At 40.9% G+C, this 19,289-nt stretch overlaps 1 protein-coding gene across 3 annotated transcripts in view; it reads left to right on the forward strand.

The window, feature by feature from the left end:
• Positions 1-19,289, forward strand: part of LOC110958080 (solute carrier family 12 member 5-like) — a 191,205-nt gene that overhangs the window by 148,876 nt on the left and 23,040 nt on the right. For all 3 annotated transcript variants that reach the window (XM_051947897.1, XM_051947898.1, XM_051947899.1), the window contains exons 4-7: positions 1,389-1,535; positions 12,496-12,550; positions 13,363-13,493; positions 17,880-18,127. In XM_051947897.1, the coding sequence (XP_051803857.1) occupies positions 1,389-1,535; positions 12,496-12,550; positions 13,363-13,493; positions 17,880-18,127 (581 nt within the window). The remainder of the gene's footprint in view (positions 1-1,388; positions 1,536-12,495; positions 12,551-13,362; positions 13,494-17,879; positions 18,128-19,289) is intronic.

Here is a 19,289-nt window from a genome sequence, read left to right on the forward strand (position 1 = left end):
AGCACGCACACGTCAAGAGCATCCAGAAACCTTCAGGAAGAGAAACCTGCTATTAATCATTACGTGTGACGAAACACGTCTTCAGTCTCCAGGTGTCGGTAATTGCTCTCAATAGAATGGCCTTGAAACTGATTCTGGTACAGCGAGAAGACGTAGAGAGCAGCTCTGTCTTTATCCACTGCAGCAAATCCATCACAAAAAACATGAGCCCGTTAAGAATTGCAATAACGTTCCATCCATTCGTTGAGCAGGTCGGTCTCATGGCTGCCTCTGCATCTCAAAGTTTTCTTTATTTCCTGTAACTATCCTTGAAGTCAACGGGGGGGTTTACAGCAGGCAGCAGTGTGGGGAAGCCTTAAATTAAAGCAGTTTGGCTTACAGTTTGTCAGCCTTTTATTCAAGCATCTCAACACTACAGTGTATCTTTTTTTTACAGCTATGGTAAATACATAGCAAATATTACAACTTGTTAAGCTACAGTGAGAAAAGAAAGAATGACAAGCATGTGTTGACAATAAATCAAAGCAAACAAAGCCAGTAATGCAGCAACAGCAGCTAGTTCAACCCAGAGCTCCCCATTACAATTACAAATTGGGCCTTTGAACGTAATCTTCTGTGAAGTCCTACAAGTAAATGTCTGTTTTGCCTTAATGGCAGCATGACCATCTGTGTTGTATTTTCCTCATGTTGTTTTGGATCTTTGCGCTTGCAGAAATGGCTGGTGTGTTGGCTTCCACTGATTCTAACTGGAGCCGGAGTCATTTAGTGTTTCACTGTTGGCTTTTAGCAGCAGTGACACTACACTAAAATTATACTATTATTATACTATTTAATTGTAATGTTACAGAAACTTTATTTGTAAAATCATAACATTATCTGATGACCACACATCAATCGTTTTTAATTAATCTTACTGATCAGAATCTGAACAATAGTGGATTTTTGGGGGCTGATAGTGAATTTCAGGATATTGTTTATACATAGATTAGAGGTATACTGAAAAGGGAAAATGATGGCGTCATTGTTTATTCACTTTCAAGCAACGTATTTCACAAACTAGTCAGCAACGTACTCTGAAGACACTATTTGACTCCGCACCACCATCTGCTCTGCATGCTCTGCTACATGTGCTGCAGGCAGTGCTGTCTGCTGGGAAAAATAAACAACACATGATGCTGCTATTTGAAAATTCCTCCAAACATCTTTTTCTGTATCATGGTGTCTAGACTGGCGTACTTTGGACAACATACTCTGACTATTTGTGATAATCAAATATCAGGCAACCGATACACTGGTCGGCCTCAATTATGGATCCATGAATTTTGCTGGTTAAATGCTGATTTGTTTTTTTTTTCATTACAATATCTTCTCCCTTCGTCCTCCTCCAGGCTCCCCAGCTTGGTACTCTGATGGGCGTCTACCTGCCGTGCATCCAGAACATCTTCGGAGTGATCCTCTTCCTCAGGATGACCTGGTTGGTGGGAATCGGAGGCGTCATCGGGACTTTCGTCATCGTCTTCATGTGCTGTGCCACCGTGAGTGTTTTGACTGCTTTAATTTTAGCTCTGGCTTGTAAAGAGCGACCTTAGTGGGGGAGCGCACGAGGCAACAGAAGCGTCGCGTTAGGAAGTTGTGCGGCAGCAAAAGATAACAATTATTAGCTTGTCTGAGAACAGTAAAGAACACGGAGCTGCTACAGACTGTGTAGGAGATGCTATGTACTAGTATGTGTTTATATCATAGCAGTTATCCTTTTTATTCAGCTGTTTAGATCAGGACATTTACAGACAGTGCTGCAAATCGGTTCATGTGACTTTTGTATGAATGTGATGCAATACATTGGTATGTCAAAACAGACATCTCTATCTAGTTAGTTTATCCATCACTAGCTGCGTTTCCATTACCCTTAGATATGCGCAAAATGTAAATAATGCAATAAAAAAACTGGTGATGGAAACACCTGAATTTTGAAAAAGGACTAAAATATCGCGAAAAAATTTTTACGCTATCATGAGGTGGTTTTTTAGATGTTTCGATATTGAAAAATATCGCAAAAGCGCAACAGAAATACTTTTTCCGCAATTATACGTCACCGGACGTGACGTACCTGGTCACATGACCAGTTCTCTCGGAGTAAACATGGCGCGGTACGTGTGGACAGAAGAGGAGACCGAGACTTTTCTTGCCGTTATTCTTGAGAAAAACATCACTGCCATACTAGACAGCAAACAGCAGAGGAATGCAGAGTGTTAGAAGGAGACAGAAACAGGTTTTGGGCGTCCATCTTCCTGCAGTGAAATCTCGCGGGATGATATTTTACGAGAGTTACGATGCTTCTGCCCAGAACAACCTTCAATGGAAACATGTTGAAAGCGCAAATATACTTTGTCGAAATTTTAGAAATATCGCTTTTATTTTGCGAAAAACTGTAAAGGAAACCCAACTAATGCTTCCACAGTTGTTTTACTGCAACAATAATAGCACAGTTTTTCAGTCTGTAAATGACATTAGGCTCCACAGTAGTCAGCTCTGGTGTATCCTACACAGGGAGTCCATGTTATTAGAGTGGTTAGCAATATTGAAGACTATGGGATGCAAAGTTTTCTCTTTGTCACATTACAAACAGCTTCAAATGGACGCTTGTCGAAAGTATAAACTAAACGTAATTCATGATGTACTAACCTACTAAAGATACATCTTTTAGATGTACTGTTATGTTTTTGTTTTGTTTTTTAAAAAAAGCTCAGCTATTTCCCATAACAGCTGTGCACAGTAGTTTTTTTTTTTTTTTTTAGCAAACACAGGTTCTCAAGCATTTCCGTGCATTTGTCGAGGACTATTTTCAGCCTCAGATGTGATGTGCTAGTGAGTACTTTCAGCTCTGTGGCACAGAGGAGTAGATGGAATGAGGCCTTCAGGATTCACAGACAATACTTATTGGTGGATCAATTTATTATTTATAATTTGGCAATAGTATGGCAGTTGCTGGCAATACGAAATAGAGGACATTAAGAGCCTTATCCTTGAAAAATATGAGCAGCAAACCTGTACATCAGTGTGCATACACAGACGTGTTACTGCAGTAAAATATGCAGTTAAAAGCCCTAATATGAAAACTTACCAGCAATGTTAGCATCATGACTTGTATAATTCTAATCTATAATCATCTTTCGGTAGATTTTACCGAAACATTAGTTATCCTATTTTCTACCAATGAATTTCCACATACAGTTTAGGAAGTAATGCTCCTCATCGGATATGTGGAGCAGATCACCAGTTTTATAGTTTTATTGTCTCTGGGACATAATATCTATTTTTACTCACTAGACTATTGACCCTGTGTCAAACCCTGCAAAGCTGTATTAAGGCAGCAATTCAAGCATTTAATCCTGTTTTAGCCAGTTCGATCATAGCGGCTGTTGCTGAATGTAATGCTGCTGCAACCGCAGTCACATGGCATTCACTGTGACTGCTACCTTTTAGGATTTCGTAGCAAACCGGGCATCCTTTGATGCATGCAGAAAGACGCTCCAGGTACATTCTATAGACGCTACACGTTCAATCTGCACGGAGAAGAAAATGGATGATGACACACTGTGATGTTCTCTGGTTCCCGTTAATGTCGGTGCTCCGGAGCTGCGTTCATGTCAGACTGGCTTTGGACAAACACCCTGTCGTGGCCTTTAGATCCGAATTACAACAGACACTGTCCCACAGGATGGACGACGCTGCTGTCAGTGATCCGAGTGGCTGCTACAAGCTGATTGTGTTTGACTTGTTTCATGCATTTGATTGTCAGGGAACATATACTCTGCCTCTTCACTGAACATGGTGTCTGTTCTGTCGAGACCATGTCCGCCTATTTCACCTGAAGTTCCTGTCTGTTGAAAGCACGACAGCTGCTTTAATTATTCAGTTTGAAATTGGCTTTTCAACGACATCTTTCGTCTTTTATCGTATGGCGAAGTTAAATTCAACCTGTGCGGTGTATGAGCTGTCAGAGCTGCGTATGTTTTCTGTGGTTTGCACTGTGCGTTGTTGCAGGACTGCATGTTGGTATGTCAGTGTGTTTGTGCAACCTAGATTCTCCTCCAGCACACAGTGTATTTATAGAACAACCCCCTCAAATCCCAACCATAGCAAAGTTGCCTGCACAGACACGCTGCTTCCCAATCACGTTTCTCTGTGACAGTATAGAGTGCTTCGACACAGCATGCACGCTGTTTTATACGCTTATTTTTTAACATATTTGTCGACTGATATAGCGAGTAAATGCATTATTGATGCAGATATAAAATACAGATATTCACCAACTGAGCAGCATATCATAAGAACCTGAGTTTAATTGAATTGTGTTTTATTTCCTAAAAGAGAAAAGGTTTTGTGAAGCTTCTGGATGAAAAATATGGCTCTCATTTTTGTGCTAAAAATAGCAGAGAGAGAGAGAGAGAGAAAAAAAAAAGCCGTACAGATCAAAGCTTTTTCAGATTCACTTTGACAGGAAGCCATGCAAATACACACAAACACACTTAAATTTCCCGTGCTCCATTTCCTTTGCTTACACACACGTTAACATTAACATGTCCTCACGCACAGACCAGCTAAGGTTTAAACTCTCAAAAATTCATACACCTCTCACCGTTTCTCTCTCTCTCACACACACAAACACACACATTTCTTATCAGTCACACCGAGCTCATTGCAGAGCCCCGGGGCGATAAGCCTGAGCGTGAACGGTGTGTGAGAAACCCCCACCTCTCTTCTCCTGAGCTCCTTACATAACACATAACCACCCAGACCTCCAGGGGTTGCCAGCAACACACTAGTAGAGTGTGTGTGTGTGTGTGTGGTTACATGTGCGCAGAGATCCCCCCCACCTGAGTGAAATCCACAGGACTTGGAGTGCGAAGGAATCACGCATGCTGTAGAGCTTGATAATCTACCCCATGTTTTATTCACACGACGGGATAGAACTGACGGCGCACTTTTCATTAGAAGCTCAAACCCGGCTGCACATACACCCCCCGTCAAAAGTTTTAGGACACTTTCTCATTCAAATAAAGTAGAACCTGTCCTACAGCTTTTGACAGGGGGTGTATCTACCAGATTTGGTACACATATGCAGCACATCAGGCTGAACAAAAAAGTCAGTGACAGCCACATTCCAAACCCAACAGGAAGTGAGCTATTTTGCGTTGAATGTAAGATTTTGCCCACTTTTCATTTTTTTCTTGAGTGAACTCCTCCTAGGGGGAAACTCCAATTCACCTCAAATTCCACCAGTACATACAGGAGGCCTTAATGATCCAAAGTTATTAAAATCTTTTTCCAAAGTCAAAGGGCGTGTCCGTGGCGGCCTCTGGAATTTTGATCCTTTGCCATGAAATTTCAAATGCTGTGTAAATGCCCTGAACATGCTCCAATCTGCCTGAAACTTTACATGTATGATCAGAGTCCTGCCCTGATCACATCCATATGATGAAATACACCCCCTGTCAAAAGTTGTAGGACAGGTTCTATTTTATTTGAATAAGACAGTGTCCTAAAACTTTTGACAGGGCGTGTATGTGTGGCCGCTAAAGCCGCTATTTTTTTTTTTGACAGAACTTTCCGAAAAGGTGGCGGCACTCTCGGACCTTCTGAAGATCATTATTATATGAAATATGCGCCTCCGTGTGGAACGGCTGTGACACATTAGACCATTAACCATGAAATTATGCACACAACCAAGCATTTTAAAAGTCCGTGTATTACAGCAGACGGCGTTCTCAGAGTATATTCAGACATACGCGTGAGTATTTCCATCCCGGATAATGAATGCGGGCTTCTCACCGAGATAAAACGAGGTTTAATATTCTAGATGGAAAGTTGTCTGTTTTTTGGCCTTCCTCATTACCTCCAGGTCTTGAATCCAAATGCTGCGAGGGGAAGGGTGGTCTGCCCTCCGTCGTGACTCATTTAAATGCTAAGGATGCTTTTCTCCCTTCGTCTCTTTCATTTTTTTTAGCCTCATCTCTTTCGCTTCCTCAATTTATCCGAGCCTTTTCTCATTTTACTGTCTCATTATTTCCCTTTCTCCTCCTCCTCTACCTTGTGTTCTCCATCTCTCCCTCCCTCCTTCCACCGACCATCCAGTTTTTGTCCTGCTTTGCCGCCTCTCTGCTCCTCTCACAGCTGCATCTCGTCCTCTTGTGTTCAGCTTCTACCCGATCACTCTGGAAGTAAAAATCGCCCGCCGTCTCCTTCGTCTGACACTTTTGCCTTCCGTGGTATACGATAATCCACAGAGATTTCGAGTGACAAACAGCCCACTGAAAATAGACCTTTGCTGTCCCTTTTTATGCGAATTGATGAAGTCGTACTTGACAAAACTATTCTGCATTTGTGTAATGAAGCATGCTAATGAAGCACGCTCTCAGGGCAGCGCAAAAGCTTCATTCCTGTCAGAACCAATTTCTGCTCAACTCTGAGGTCGACTAAAGGCCAAATCAGTTTGTCTGTAGCTTTGGGAAGGAACAGACCAAAAGTGTCCTTCGCAATTCTGCGCTGTGGAAGTGTGTCATCTTGCCGACTTTTCTTTAAAAAATGAAAATTAGCTTTCTCTCCAAGTACATTCCTCGGGCTCGTGTGTAATCACGATGGCTTAGCAATTATTCAGGCTTTGCTGCCATTCAGAATGCCTTTGCAGGAAAACGTTCCCTTTGTCTGATATGTAAGCTGTGTGCTGTTGTACCTCATGTGGATGAGACAGATGGCAAGGCGATGTAATCTGACGTTGTCTGCTGGCATGCTGAGAAGCCAGAGGTCCTGTGGGTATTTGGGAGTTTGGAGGCACTGACTCCAGGCTCTCATGGAGAAAGAACCAGAGTACAGGAAACAGAGTACATTCTCTCACGCAAACTCTCAAACCATTACAGTTTTAGGTTACCTGCATCGCCTGAAAGTGGGACGATAAAACAGGCCACAGGCTCTGGGTCAGTGGGAAAAAAGATGCTGCTCATCCTGCAGAACGCTGCTGCTTTTAGCGGCAGTCCACCAATCAGCTGCTGATTCAGACGAGAGAGCATCAGGAGACACAGTTGGGCTCTTTGGCCATCAACCGCCTGAACCGGAAAAAATGAAAGTAATAGAACCGTTTCTGTGTCAAATTCCGTCATTGGATCTCCTGTAGCTACTTTTGATTCTGCGTTTGAAGCAAGCACCTTCTGACACCTCTGCAAACTTTACAGGACGGTCAAAGCCGTCTCCTGTTTTTGACAGCAGCTGATTGATGATGCCTGTTAACGTCCCTGTCTGCGCTGACGCCCACGGGGTCATGTGAACCGAAAGTAGGACGCTGCTAAAAGTAAATGTGAAGTGACCAAATGGGATTTCACCAAAGAAAAATCTCATCTGCTAGATGTGTGTCACTTGTGGCGCTCCGGTCAAAACAAAATGACAGAAGGACCGTCAGGAGTTAACCAGAGAATGTGAGTTAAATTATCAGTCTGACTGGAGACAAAAGGTTGAGTTGTAACACGTCATGTTTGTTACTGTGTCTGGAGCGTGTTTGTTCCACGCAAACATGTCTTGTAGCGACAGTTATCACTAAAAAAACAGACAGACTGAGAAGAATTGTTTGCCCTCACTCGTTTCTACTTCTTACGTCTGTCAAGCTTTCTGTTCTCACACAGCACACGATGCCGTTGACAGTGATAATACCGGCAGATTTACTGCTCCAAATTCTTAGTCATTTTTCAAAACAGTGGGATCTTGATTTCACACACACAGGTAGACAAAAGCAGGCGTCTCATTTCTTGCCAACTACTGCTGGTATTGCCAGCTGAAATCACAACTGTCACTACCACACTTACATAGCTTTATCCACTTAACAAGATAATTACAGATACCTCCATGAGCGCCGTTTGGAATAAAGAGCTGCTGAAAAATCTTTCATATACACTTGATGGTTGCATAAATGAGACTGTGCTAAAAGACTAAAGCTCCATGCGTCAGGAAGAACATCGTCACCAGCTGCCACTCAAAGCAGACAACAGTCAAGTAAAGGAGCGGCGTTGGGTTTTGCAGACTACAGATAAACCTTGTAGCACATACAGGAGGACGAAAATGCATGTAAGATCAGAATAATGTAGTTTTGTAGTGATCAAAAGCAATGCTGCGTTAGCAAGACATGCTAATGTTTGCAGTTTATGTTCCAGTGGATAGACACACACTTTAATCATGTCCTTACCACTGTGCTCGTGTTGTTGGGCTTGTAGAATCAGATCTATGGTTGGACATTTGCTCAGTATTTAGTACAGTGTTATTACATGATGCATATGTTTGGAAAATGCAAATATAGCTCATCATACTATGTTTTACTTTAGCTTTTTAGTACATGACCATTGTCCAGTACATGCTGTTTGTTACATTACATATGACTAGAATAATAAATAAAATGGAATATCCTTTATTAGCCCCACAAGAGGAAATTTGCAACGTCACAGCAGCAAAGTGACCTCTGTAAATTAAAGACAAAAGATATATACACTATAAATAAGGAAAACTGAAGAACAGAAGTATACTAACAAGCCAAATTTAAAAACATATACACAAATGAATCGCACATTTTTAGGTGTATTTGGACATGACAGTTTGCCAACTGTCATAAAGTGTGTGTGGTCTGTTGGGAGCAGTGCTGATTATCGAGTCTGATACCTGCAGAACTGTACACTACCATAGAAAAGTCACCCAGACAATTCCATGTTTTCCATGAAAACTCCCACTTTTATCCATGTGCTAACATAACTGCACAAGGGTTTTCTAATCATCAATGAGCCTTTCAACACCATTAGCTAACACAGTGTAGCATTAGAACACAGGAGTGATGGTTGCTGGAAATGTTCCTCTGTACCTCTATGGAGATATTCCATTAAAAATCAGCTGTTTCCAGCTAGAATAGTCATTTATTACATTAGCAATGTCTGTACTGTATTTCTGATTAATTCAATGTTGTCTTTTTTTGAAAATACACCCCTTGTCAAAAGTTTTAGGACGCTTTCTCATTCAAATGAATGAGAAAGCGTCCTAAAACTTTTGACAGGGGGTGTAAACTGCTCTTCTTTCAAAAATTTGGACATTTCTAAGGGACTCCAGACCTTTGAACAGTAGTGTTCATTGACTCTGGCCGACTCTTTGTTAATTCAGTCCAAACTAAACTTAATTTCTATTGTACTAACCCACTAAATACATAAATCTTTTCAAATTGGTCACATATACGTAGATGATTATATAAATACCATAATCCAATTTGACTGTACTAGCGGTGTGAGTCGGATGACTCCATTGCTGGGTTTTGTTGCGTGGCGATTCGATGATTGGGTATGCGACTGACTACCTCTGCGTGGCTGCTGCCCACATCAGATAAAACACTTAAACAATTACTGTCTTATCTGCTGTGGTGGGAGAAAGCTTGTGGCCTCATTATGACCAGATTAGAGAGAGGAGCAGAGTCCCGCTCACTCTTCAGTCCAAAGGGCCCTCAGGTGGCACTAACCACATCACGGTCTTCACAGAGACGGATGTAATGACAGTCGAACATAACCAGCGCGGTGTCCTGTGGCTGGAAATCAACAGACTTTCTTGTATTGCAGGTGGCACCTAAACAGAATTAGTGTTAATAATGTGGAAAATGAGAACAGTAATGCGATTTTTCTCATGTCAAGGGAATGAAGAGCGAGAACAGCACAAAATGAACAAGGATTATTATCTCTGATCACCTAATAATACAAATTTATTACGCAATCAGTGTTATTTTGGGATTCCAGTGCGTCCTTAAATAGCAGCAGTTGTTGTTGTGCATATTTTACCTGGGATTTTTTCATTATAGATAACACAGTGTGGCTGGTTATGAGGAAAATAACACAACACACAAAATGCTGTGTAAATGCACCATTTTGCAAATGTGAAAGCTTTCTTAAATGACAGAGGCTGAATCAGTTAAAATACAGTTCTGAATATTAAAACGGAGACTTTAACAGTAAATGCATTAGCAGGTAATGGAATAAAAAGATGGAAAATGAATCAAATAATTACAGCAGTGAGGCGGTATTTATAGCAAAGTTAAAACAGTAAAATAGTTGGAGCTGTTTTAGGAAAGGGCGCTGATTTCTCCCAGCCTGCTCTCACATCTCCTCCTCCTGCCTCTCTTTCTGTCTTTGTCTTTCATGTGCAGACAGTGGAAAAAAAAAGGCAAAAAAAGACACTCAAGATTCAACAATAGCGTTTGAAAGAGTAATGAAATCTTAATACTGTCTTTGTACTGTCAAACACACCATCTCTCTCCCTCTTCTCACTTTGTCATTTTTTTATTCTGCTGGCCCATTCTTCCACTCATTGCATGCATCTGCCCCTCTCTTCCTCTGCAGGCCTGGCTGTTTGTGTTGCAGGCAGCAGAGAGCTCCACTGTAGCGTGCCCTTACATTCCTTATGCTGTTTTTCCTCCCACTCAGTGCCAGAGTTGCATTAGAGTTGTCACTGGCTGTATGAATGTGCTCTGACAGCTGCTGACAGGCCCTGTGGCTTATTATTTATCTAATCAACAAGCAGGCAGCTGTAACATTTAGCACAGCTGTAAATTGTTGTTGTCCCCACATACACTCTTGTTGGACACATGTTGGGATGAAGGACATCACTTAGAGGAAATGAAATATGAGGAGTTCACTTCTAAAAGCAGTTAAATGACAAAAAGTGGAGGGGATTTTTACTGAATGGTGGAGGACGTAGCATTTAAGCATCCATCCATCATCTGTACACCGCTTAATCCTCCGTAGGGTCATGAGGGGTTGGAGTCTATCCCAGCTGACTTATGTTGAAGACAGGGGACACCATGGACAGGTCACCAGTCCATCACAAGGCTAGACATGGAGACAAACAAGCACTCTCATATTCACACCTACAGACAATTTAGAATCACCAATTTAAGGTTCAGCGGTCCGAATACGGGCCGCTTTGAGATGCGCTAAAGTATTTCGCTTAATTGACCGACGCTGCAAACGCGATTATACAAACACTATACGCCGATGGAAAGCTTAGATTCTCATGAATCCGCCGGTATAAACCACTTTCAGATGTGATTACCACAGCGGGTAATATAAACACATTTGTCCGACAAACAACAAATATCCATCCATCCGTTTTCTATACACGGCTTCAACGTACACAGCGCGACTCACATTTCCGGGTTCATTATTACACACAGATGAAAATATTCCACAAAAAACGGCCATAATCCAACCTTGGACATCCAGACGAAACAAGCCAGTAAAATATTTTGTCCAAAACATGTCTTGAAGTCGGTATAAAATCCACGAATAGGTGCACCTCGCTGATGCGCGTCCAATATTCCCTGTATTTCTCGTCATATTTTTATTTACAAATAAAATATTAGCAATTTTTTGTACTGAAAATGGCTGGAATTGACTGCACCTTATAGGGCTACCCTCAGCATGTTTTTGGACTGTTGGAGGAAGCCGGAGAACCCAATAAAACCCAGGCATGCACAGGGGGAACATGCAAACTCCATGCAGAAAGGTCCGAGGAAGGCCAGGACATGAAGCACTGACCTTCTAGCTGCAAGGCAACAGTGCTAACCACTGAACCACTGTGCAGCCCAACATTTAAACAGTGTTTTATTCTAGTCATTATAATTTCTTAGTTTTTTTATATATATATATTTTCATTATTTTATTTCTAATTATATATCTATTTATTTATTTATTTTTGTTATTACTATTATTACAATTATTATTATTATTATTATTATGTTATCTACTTAAGTTTTTTATTATTATTATTATTTATGTCTTTATTTATTATTATTATTATTATTATTATTATTTTCTCTTTTGTTTTGATGATAAGACAGCATTATGTATATAAAGTATGTACACAAATTAAATGATAAATGTATGTTCTGTGTATTAAAATAAAAAATAATAAAAATAATTTTAAAAAGTGTATTTTTTTTTGTCGTGTTAGCGGTGTGGCTCTTGAAAAGGCAAAGTCAGTCGGTCTGTCCACTTGTTTGTTCTAAACAGTAAGCAGACTTTTCTTTGTGCACCACTGTTACATTCACATTTGTAATTTTCAGCCAAATGTCTTAATAACTGTTTTGCCATGAAATGGTTCGCACATTTATTCCCCCTCGGGGTGAATTGTAATAGCTTTGGTAATCCCATAACTGCTCCTTTCGCTTTTTCATCAAGACAAACATTTAATGCGTCCACTTCTGAGAATCTTTGTTTTTCTTTTACTTCGATGTCAGTTACATTTACTTTGTCACGCCATACAATGTCAACAGTTTAAGATCATAATTGATAGTTTTATAACTTTTCAAGCCCTGAAGACACAAGAAACTTCAGCAATCAGCACTTTTTATTCGTATTGTATGCAGAATCTGGTTCACATGATTTGATTTTCTCCTGCTCTTGTCTTTCCCCCTCCCTCTCTGTGCAGACCATGCTGACTGCCATCTCGATGAGTGCCATCGCTACCAATGGAGTAGTGCCAGGTGGGTGAGCAGACGCCGGCACCACACAGTCATCACTGTTTGAGGCTGTCCGCTTCTAAATTTCTCCTTTCCCTGATTGCTTTTGGCACATTTCGCCCAGCGCAGCTTGATGTCTCCAGAAACATTAAAAGCTTTAGTCTGGGATCTTGTGCACTTTAACTTGTCGTCACGCAACACTATTTACACAAAATAAACCCTCAGCCAAATGCTCGCCATGGAGATCTGAATGTGCATGTTCAGAATGTGCATGCAGACGTGTTTATGGACGCGTGCGGTGCAGCTGCACTTTATAATGTGAGCTTACATAGTAATGATGGCCTGCGTCTCACCAGTTGCTGTGCATGCAGCAGGGGTCAGAGCAAATTACAGGCTTGTAGAGAGGTGTGGAACTGTATGCCAATTTTAACTGTCTCTGTTTTAGCTGGTGCCAGCCTTTGCTGCTGCTAAGTGCTGATTAAGGTCTATGTATTTATCTTCACTTAATTTATTTGCACGCTCTTATTCACAAACACACACGTATTGTAGTGAGGCACAAGGATAAGAACTGTTGGAAAGCAGTATGACTAACGCAAAGTAGGAAAATCTGACAAACCATTTTCCATTATTGATCTACAGATGACTTTTCTTTGTTATTAACTCAACACAGCTTCACAAATTTGGACTTGCCTGCTTCTCTTTGATTTGAGTCCGCCTTTCTGCTGATACCAGTCGATTCACGCATTCAACAGGTGTTTTGTTCTCTGACAATGATGAAAAATCACAGATATACCTGCATTCAAACATGCTTCTGAGCATTTCCTTTGATTTTGCAGCTGGAGGCTCCTACTACATGATATCCCGCTCTCTGGGCCCTGAGTTTGGTGGAGCGGTGGGGATCTGTTTCTATCTGGGAACCACCTACGCTGGAGCCATGTACATCCTGGGGGCCATCGAGCTGCTCCTGGTAAGAAACATCCTCCAGTGATGTTTCTGCCGACTCCGCTCGCTTTCTTTTTTGTCAGCGTCGGGGTATCTCCTTTGTCTTTCACTTTTTTGTTAAAAAAAAAAAAAAGGATCCGTCGACGACTTTAACAGAGAGATAGAATCCGGAGGAATGTAATTTGAATGAGCAAGTATTAGTGTAAAACAGCGAGCCCCGAGTCAGACACAACCAGTTAAAAGTGAAGTCAGCCCTGCCTGTCCCAACAAATCAGTGAATGCTCAGATAGTCACATGACTCATCAAACAGTGGCGCATCCCTCTGCAGGAGCATTGCTTATCTCTGAATGCATGTTATAGATAGATAGATAGATAGATAGATAGACTGCAAAAACTCCAAATCTTACCAAGTCTATTTGTCTTATTTTTAGTCCAAATGTCTCATCCCACTTGATTTAAGATAAATTCACTTAACAAGAGACATTTCAGCAAGATGGAGGGACTTGTTTTAAGACAATGCATCTTAAATATCTTGAAATTATCTTGTTTTGAGTTTTATTTTACAAGAAAACTCAAAATAAGTTTAATACATCTCAAGTTAGGAAGCTACATGAAAGCAAAAATCGATTTTTTTGAGTGAAAAACTGCTATTTTTTGAGCATGTCTGGCTTATTTTAAGACACCTAAGCCTGACAATCCTGGTAAAATATAAGTTAAAATAACTTTCCTAGCTAATTTTAAGATGTCGGTATTCTAAATATTATATCTTCTTTCCAGAAATCGTACCAAGCCATTTTTCATTTGCTCTATTGGCCGATTATTTTTTCACTTATTTCAAGGTAAAAGTTCCTTGAGGGGCATTTTTTCCAGTGCAGGCAGATGGATGGATGGATGGATGGATGGATGGATAGACTATAGATGGATGGATAGACGATAGATGGATGGATAGACTATGGATGGATGGATGGATAGACTATAGATGGATGGATAGACTATAGATGGATGGATAGACGATAGATGGATGGATAGACTATAGATGGATGGATAGACTATGGATGGATGGATGGATAGACTATAGATGGATGGATAGACGATAGATGGATAGATAGGCTATAGATGGATGGATGGATGCATAGACGATAGATGGATGGATAGACTATAGATGATAGATAGACTATAGATGGATAGATGATAGATAGACGATAGATGGATGGATGATAGATAGACTATAGATGGATGGATGATAGATAGACTATAGATGGATGGATGATAGATAGACTATAGATGGATGGATGATAGATAGACGATAGATGGATGGATGATAGATAGACGATAGATGGATGGATGATAGATAGACGATAGATGGATGGATAGGCTATAGATGGATGGATGGGCTATAGATGGATGGATGGATGCATAGACGATAGATGGATGGATAGACTATAGATGGATAGATAGATTTGGGGAAATTCCTGTTTTGAGTGAAGGAGAGATACTTCTATAAAATGCAGTTCACTTAAAATGACAGACATTTTAGGCTAATTCATCCGCTGTGTTGCTGATGATCTAAATGGAAAATGACGGGAGCTGCCAGGTTGGTGGAAGACGAGCGCTGAAATCACAGCTTTTCCTTCCCCGCAGTAAACTCTCAAACCTCACACTTTGACAGTTCTGTCAAGGTGATGACACCATCACACCCACGACTTCATGAGGAAGTAGTAAGAGCAGAATTTGACCCCTTAGATTAAATTATCTTGCTAATGCATAAAAGATTTTGGCATCGTGTTGCTCTGGTTCAAGGAAACATGGAGCCAGTACTGGAAATGGTTCAGTGATTAAAGGCAAGGAGCCAAACAAAACCAAGCAGCACTGAGGTATTCAAAAATCAATCACTGATACCTCCTGAGACTTTGGCTTCTTTTTCGTTCTTTGATTCTTTACCAAAGCATTAAAATGCCTTTTGTAACGGAGACCAACCTGGCCATTTACCACAAAAAAATCACACAAATCTTTCTTCACTTTATTATTCAGCCCGACGTTGTGCCGGTGTTTGCCATTTTCTTTGAGGGATTCATCGGTTCGGTCTGTTCTTTTGTGGGGTTTTGTTTTTGTGAAGACTGACAGACATGCCAGTCTCATTGACATGATTCTTAGCAGACATGAAAATGGGAGCAGTTTTTAGATCTATCATTTGAACAATGCGTTCTTTGAAGCACGTTTTCTTGTCAAGAGTTCGGTCAGAATATTGACGCCATTCCATGTGTGTGTTTGTTGTTTATGGAAGATTTAAAAAATGGATTTGGAAAGACACAGATGAGGTTTAAAGTAGAGCTGCAACAATTAGTTCTTAATCAATTAGTTTTAAGTGTTACAATAATCAACATCTATTTTGATTAGCAATTAATTGGTTTGACTTCTTTGATTTAAACTTTTTAAATGTGTCCTCTATGCCAGTGAACTCAAGCTCTTTGGGTTGTGGATAAAATATTATGTTTAAGGGTGTCATCTGAGCAACTAATCAGTTACTCCAGAAAATAATCAACAGATAAGTGAAAACAATCATCAGTCCTAGCTGAATGAATGAATTAGTGAGCTTTGGAGGTGTGCAGATTTACAGTTTTCCCTTAATTCTCGACTTCATGTTAAGCTAAACCGGCATGCTAAGTGTAGCTGCTGTCAGTCCTCTTATTATCTGAAGCAGGAGTGTATTTTCCTGTAATTTTTCTCATGACAATCGCAGGCATATGCTCACTTACAGTTATTTCTGCAGCAGCGTTTCTATAACAACCCCTATCCGTTGTTTCATGCCATCCAGGCTCGTCACTATTTTTGTTGCTCGGCAGCAGGAAGATGATCCCCTTATTTTTAATCCCGCCTACAAAAGCTCTGATTGGCTCGATTTTTCTAATCAAGAAAAACAGCTGTCAGTGAACACTAGGTCTGCAATCAGCAAAAAAGAAAAGAAAAAACAAACCCCTCAGTGTGTGGTCTGAGCGTAGAAGGAAACGTGCTGCTTTTTCCAGACCAGTAAAATCTAATCTGGGAAGAGTTCACGATATTCCCCTCCAAATAAATGAAACTTAGCGGTGCTACATGTGTTTGTGGAAGTGGACTCGCTGTGCTTTGAAGCTTTTTTTTTTGTCCCACTATATGTTCTTCAACGTGAATTTTGAACAGTTGATGAAATGAGGGGATCTTTCATCTTCATCCTCCTCCTCCTCCTCTGCCTTTTATACCACACTTCTTCCACTGCAGTCCCCCATGCTGCATGGAGTATTGGGTAATTATGCAAATGCTGCATTAGTGAGAGATCAAGACACTGGCGGAGTAACAAGCCCATTCCTTGAAACAGCTCTCATCATTTTGGTCTACTGATATCAACATACAAGTGTGTGTGTGTGTTTTATTTTTTTTCATTATTCTCTCACTGGATGCCTCTAATGGATATGCAGAGTTTGATCATGCCTGGAGGTTAATTCTGTCTTCTGGGTCAAAGCTGGCTTAGTTTCCATTGTAAAATAACAATCCCTGCAGAATTGTAAGGAGTGGATCCGGAGAAGGCTGATTTGAATATGTTTCATCCTTCCACCCAAGCCAAGAACACAAACTGATGCTGCTATTTTAGGAAGCATGAACAGTTCACAGTGAAGCAGGAGATTTGTTTGCCTGGTGATACGCTGTTCTTAGCATCGGATCAGCCAAAGGGCCGGAGTCAGCCTCCACTTCCAGCTCGTTCCTCTCGCTTCTCTCGTTGCTCTTCATGGTGATTAAAACATTTTGGGGTGGAAGCGAAGTGACAATGTTAAAAAAAAACAACAAAGAAATCCCCATGGTTATGTAACAGCTCCGCCATGAATCATCTAAAGCTGATGACAGACACTGACAGGCTAATTAGGGGTTTACTGTTTTATATATGATGGGACTATTCTTAGATCGACCCGTAGTAAAAGTGAACGTAATGGCAGTTAATTTCAAATATTAATACCATGCTTGGGTTCTTTAATTAAGCTGGGTTAAAATAGCAGCCAGTGTTATAAGCGCTGCTTCAAGCTCCGGTAGAGGACGGTTAATGTGAGCGTCACACGTTTTCACACCTCACACAGTTGCCCTCCTCACCCACCTCATCTCTCTCTTCCTTTCTCACCTCCTTTATTATGCATCTTCTCTTTTTTATATTAAATTCTGCAGTAAACAGTGAGCTAGAGAGGCAGGTTTGTGACCCACAGTCGAATCCCCAGACAGGCCAGGTAAAGTGAGGATGAGTAACGCTCACACCCCCTGATCAGCTACCACCAGGATGCCCCTGAGCAACAACGAGATTGTATGGAACCTTTATGAGAAGAATGCAGGTGAGATTTCCCTGGATACAGAGGGGTAAAACAGTAATATTACTTCAATCTCTCTGCTTCAGATCTACATAGTACCCAAAGCGGCCATCTTTCCCCTGGAGGGCCTGGAGGGTGCCGAGGCCGAGGCCGCCCTGCTGAACAACATGCGTGTTTACGGGACCATCCTGTTGACCTCCATGGCAACCGTGGTGTTTGTCGGCGTGAAGTACGTGAACAAACTGGCCCTGGTGTTTCTGGCCTGCGTCATTCTCTCCATCCTGGCGGTCTACGCCGGCGTCATCAAGACCGGCGTCGAGCCTCCCGACTTCCCGTAAGCAGCAACGCAATCCAGCAGAATGTAGGAGGAGCTGATGAACACGACCAGACACACCGCACATCTCAGCACATGTAAAACCCATGTGGTGTAAGATAAGGAAGGAAAGCAAACACAGAAACACATGCTCGGTTTGCAGAGCGTGTCACGACATCACAAAAATCAATTCATGGATTCTAGGTCAACTCTTAACTGTATGTTTAACTTTCCAAGTAATAGTTTTTAATCAATTATTGTGATAGACTGCTGTTCCTGCTGGCTTGCTTCCACCCCTGTTCAGATTTTGCCCAAATATAGCCGCTAATACATCCTGACTGGCATCAGTGTTGTGATTTGCCCGTCCAAAGACTTTAAAACTGAGCTAAATTAAGCCGACAAGATCATGGCACTGGTTTGCATTTCTGGTCCACTTCACACTGAAATATAAGGATTAAGATGCTGATGGATCAGCAGTTACATAAAACATTGTTCAACACACTTTAGCAGGTTTTTAACCCCGACGTCCAGATGTGTTTCTGCTATCATCAATCTCTAAATTGGGGGTGTCAAATTCATTCTAGTTCAGGTACACATTCAGTGAGCCGGACCAGTAAAATCACAGCATGGTAGCCTATAAATAACCACAACTCCTAATATTTCCTTTTGTTTTAATGCAAAGAAGTACATTCTGAAAATATTCACATTTGAAGAATTATGTTTTATGCAAAACATCATGAACAACCTGAAATTTCTAAAGAAAAATAAGTTTGATTTCAACAACATTAAGCCTCAGTTTATCATTTACACATTACAGCCTGCAGATCAGAATGTCTACAAAGACACACAACATTTAGTCACAGCTATCTGGAACCGAACAACATAGTATTTTATTTTATGATCAAAATGAAAAAATCAACAAAAACAAGACAAAAATATTACAAAAAACCCTGCAAAACGACAAAAACAAGACACAAAATGACAAAAGCGAGAAACAAAATGACAAAAAATGAAACAAACGACAGGAAACGAAACAAAAGAGACAAAAATTTGCCAAAAAAAGTTACAAATCGACAAAAAAATGGACAGGCAACAAAAACAAGACAAGAATCTACACAAACGAGACAAAAAATAACAAAAGGGAGAAACAAAACGACAAATAGACAAACAACTCAAGTGGGGG

Source organism: Acanthochromis polyacanthus, chromosome 5 (genome assembly GCF_021347895.1).
Source record: "Acanthochromis polyacanthus isolate Apoly-LR-REF ecotype Palm Island chromosome 5, KAUST_Apoly_ChrSc, whole genome shotgun sequence".
In the NCBI taxonomy this organism is placed as follows: Eukaryota; Metazoa; Chordata; class Actinopteri; family Pomacentridae; genus Acanthochromis; species Acanthochromis polyacanthus.